Source organism: Cotesia typhae, unplaced genomic scaffold (genome assembly GCF_013202065.1).
Source record: "Cotesia typhae breed Kobodo isofemale line unplaced genomic scaffold, CoteBio_Ctyphae contig_22, whole genome shotgun sequence".
NCBI lineage: Eukaryota > Metazoa > Arthropoda > Insecta > Hymenoptera > Braconidae > Cotesia > Cotesia typhae.
In genome coordinates this window covers 6746300-6749788 of record NW_027423728.1, presented here as the reverse complement: position 1 = coordinate 6749788, position 3489 = coordinate 6746300, and the positions used below count along the sequence as shown (strand labels likewise).

The following is a 3489-nucleotide window of genomic DNA, read 5'->3' as shown; positions in this document are numbered from 1 at the left end:
CTGATGAAATTAAAATAAAGTATTTATGAAAAATTTATAAAAAAATATTTATTATAGTTATTTGTATTTTCTATTAACATTTAAAAATTTGAGTCAAGATCCTTTAAAAAAATAATTATTTACTTATTGTTATTATTATTTTAAAAAATAAATAAATACAAAATATGAAAAAAAATTTTAATTTATAATTTAATTGGTATCAATTAATGAAATTAATGAAACTTTAAAATAATAATAAATATTTAAATAAGTTATTAATTAAAAAAATGATAAACAAACCTGAGTGAAGCAATTGCTACAAAAGTACGCATTATTACACCCTAAACATTGAGCTGTAGCAACACTACTGCATTCGTTACAAAAATCTGCAACGACTAATAAAAAAAAAAAAAAAAAAAAAAAAAATTTTTTTTAATTATTTAAACAATAAAATTTGATAAAAATCTTCAAGTAAAAATTAAAAATTAGTCATAAAAATGCATGTATGGAACTTTATGTAAAAAATATTTAATCAAAATGATACCTGAAGCTTCGGCAGCATTAATTTGTGCCTTTAAAGACTTTTCAAACTTAAATGTGTCTTCCTTGATCGGCTGCACATTTAGACGTGGTCTGCTTTTGTAAAGATAGATTAGTCCATGGGCGTAGATATTCAATGGAAACAGCGTCTCGATATTATTATCACCACCACCAGCGAGATCAGGTCCATCAGCACAGGCAGCGCATGATTTTTTTACTTCCAATCGAGAACAATTGTCGCATATCGTGTGTCCGCAGTTCAGTAGTACTGGCAGTCTTTTTTTTATGCGTGCATGATCTAAATATTTAGTCATAACAAAAGAAAATATGATACTTGGAATTTTGGGATAAAAAAAATGTTTCAAAGTCTAGAATTTTCTCTATGATATAATTCAACAAAAGGCATTTAATTTTTGTATGATATTAAAATCAGCAGACATCTGACGATTTTTAAAATTACATTTAATTTTTTTTTTAATGATTTAATTTTATGAACATTGTAATAAAAATTAATTCAATATATATTTAATAATTTTAAGAATAAAATAATAAATAAATTGCGACAGAAAAAATTTTTTTTTGATAATTATTAATTTAGAACTAAAAAATATTTTTGAAAAATTTTAAGAATTTTTTTTGTAAACATTTTTTCAGTAAAAAAAAAAAAAATTCTAAAAATTTTTAAATGTCAGCTAACTTAATTTACATAAAAAATTAAAAAAAAAAAAAAATGCAATTTTTTGAACAAATTTGTTTGTTAAAAAAAGTATTAAAAAATTTTTTCATGACTGTTCAATTATAAGTTTTAAAATTTTAAGATGTCTGTTGCCTTTAATATCTTCATTTTTATTTTAAAACAATTTAATTAAATACCTAAATCTCAACAAAAAACATTGCGTCATTGTAAAAAAATATTTATAAGCGATAAAGAGAAGTAATGAAAATATTTGTACTATATTCTAAGAATTCTAAGAATCAAATTACAACATGCGAGAAGACAAAGGGCTTTATTTATACATTTACATTACCTGATAAATAGAAATTTGTCGAACAGAAGTAACACTTTAAGTATTTTAATTTAATCTTTGGATAATTAAGATGGCTGCTTACTATTCTGTCACTTGATTCGATACTCATGATTAATTTTTAATTAATTGCATTTAATTTATAAATTTATTACTGAGAAATGCGACTTAGATACACAATTTAAGACGTCCGAGTTACGAATGCGGTACGGCGATCGGTTCGGCGGTGTAAACATCGAACAACGTGCCGCGACAAGCTTAAACTCGGTCTCAAGTGTTTTTTGTTTCAGCCAATCCCACGAGTTCTCTTTAATAGGCTCAGCGGACCCGCCATTTTGTGGCGGGAATAATGATTTGAATGGCGGGAAAATTTGAATGTTGAAAAAAAATGACATTTAATTTAGATGAAAATAAATTTCGCATGGCATTAAATTTAGCTGTCACTTGACAATTTTTTTAATTTTCTTTAATAAATAAATTATTCCAAAAAAAAAATTATTGAAAAAATGGGCTTGTAGAAATTTTAATAAATTAAAAATCATTTTTTGGAAGTAATTTTTTTTTTAAATAAAATTTAAAAATTCTCTAATGACTGCTATCTTTAATGTCATTTAATTTAGCTGTCACTTGACAATTTTCTAATTTTCTTTAACAAAAAAATTTGTTCTAAAAAATAATTTTTAAGAAATTCCATTTTTAATTTTATTAAATTTCAAGTCCATTTTTGATTTAACAGAATTGCCCGCTGTCAGACAATATCAGTATCGTAAAATATTAATGAAATATTTTTTTAATGAAAATTCAATAAATAATTAGCTAAAAAAATTTTTACAATAAAAACAATAGAATTAATTTAAATTTAAATTTCTATAATTTTAAAAATTAATTAATTTTATTAAAAAGTTAGAAAAAAAATTTTAAAACAATAAATGAACAATATTTAAATTGAATATTAAAACTTTAAATTAATAAAAAAGATATATTAATTTTTACAGTGCATAAATTAATAATAAGTTTCTTCATAATTAATAAACAATAATTTAAAAAAAAATCATAATAAATGGCTTAATAAAATAATATCTGATAGAAGCGACAAAAGCGAAGTCTGATAAGTAAAATAAAAAAATTAGCGAAAAGGGATTGGCGATGAAGCTATGCGACAAGTGCCATCCGGGTCTAGGTGCGGCTGAGAATCCGTTATGAGTCCCAGCAAAATGCCGTTTCAACGGTAAGAAGACAGGAAATAAAAGTGCTTGAGGGAAAACCAAGTACTGCCAGGCTAGCGAGTATTATCGTCGAAGTAAAGGCATCCTCTCCTCTGTACGCTGTCCTCCTCTCCACTCATACTCGCAATCAGTTCTACTCTGCCCGATACCACGTGGGACATAGATAAGACATGTACTGTAGGCCAATCAAAATAAGAACGCAACTTGTTCAAATCCAAGGACTTGGCCAATTACACAAGCTAATTTTTATCAAGATCAAAAATTTTATTTATTTATAATTTTTGTAAAAAAATAAATAAATAAATAAATAAATAGTTGAGCTCCGAGTTGGCTCAGTCGATCTGAAGAATGTTAAGATCTATAATCAGAATCAGAAGCAGAACTAGACCCGAGAGCTCTTATTCGCTTAAAGTTGGACAAAGTTGATTTTCTCAAACTCAATAGCATCCCGGTACACGTCTACGTCTGTTTTACTTTCTACCCTCTCTCATTTCTCTTGATCTCTCGCTAGTTGCTTTTATTTCAAACTTTTTATCATTTTATTTGAAAGATCCCACCTATTTCTTCTTCTTTTCTCCTTCTTTCTCTGAGGTACAATACTTAGTCATAATCCCCGCGCTTTTTAAACTTTTTTACGTCTTTTTTAGGTATATAGTCACTCATTCTCGGTTCAGAGCTCAGCGACATCGATTTCCCCATAAAAATTCTGCAAGCCCGAC

The 3489-nt window shown here is 26.3% G+C and overlaps 1 protein-coding gene across 1 annotated transcript in view; it reads right to left on the bottom strand.

The window, feature by feature from the left end:
* Qin (tudor domain-containing protein qin) overlaps window positions 1–1765 on the bottom strand; it is a 95781-nt gene extending 94016 nt beyond the window's left edge. The window contains exons 1-3 of the mRNA XM_074237899.1: window positions 1548–1765; window positions 524–817; window positions 280–374 (exon numbers count right to left, since the gene is read on the bottom strand). Of these exons, the coding sequence (XP_074094000.1) occupies window positions 280–374; window positions 524–817; window positions 1548–1656 (498 nt within the window). The 5' untranslated portion in view covers window positions 1657–1765. The remainder of the gene's footprint in view (window positions 1–279; window positions 375–523; window positions 818–1547) is intronic.
* Between the last annotated feature and the right edge of the window lie 1724 nt (window positions 1766–3489).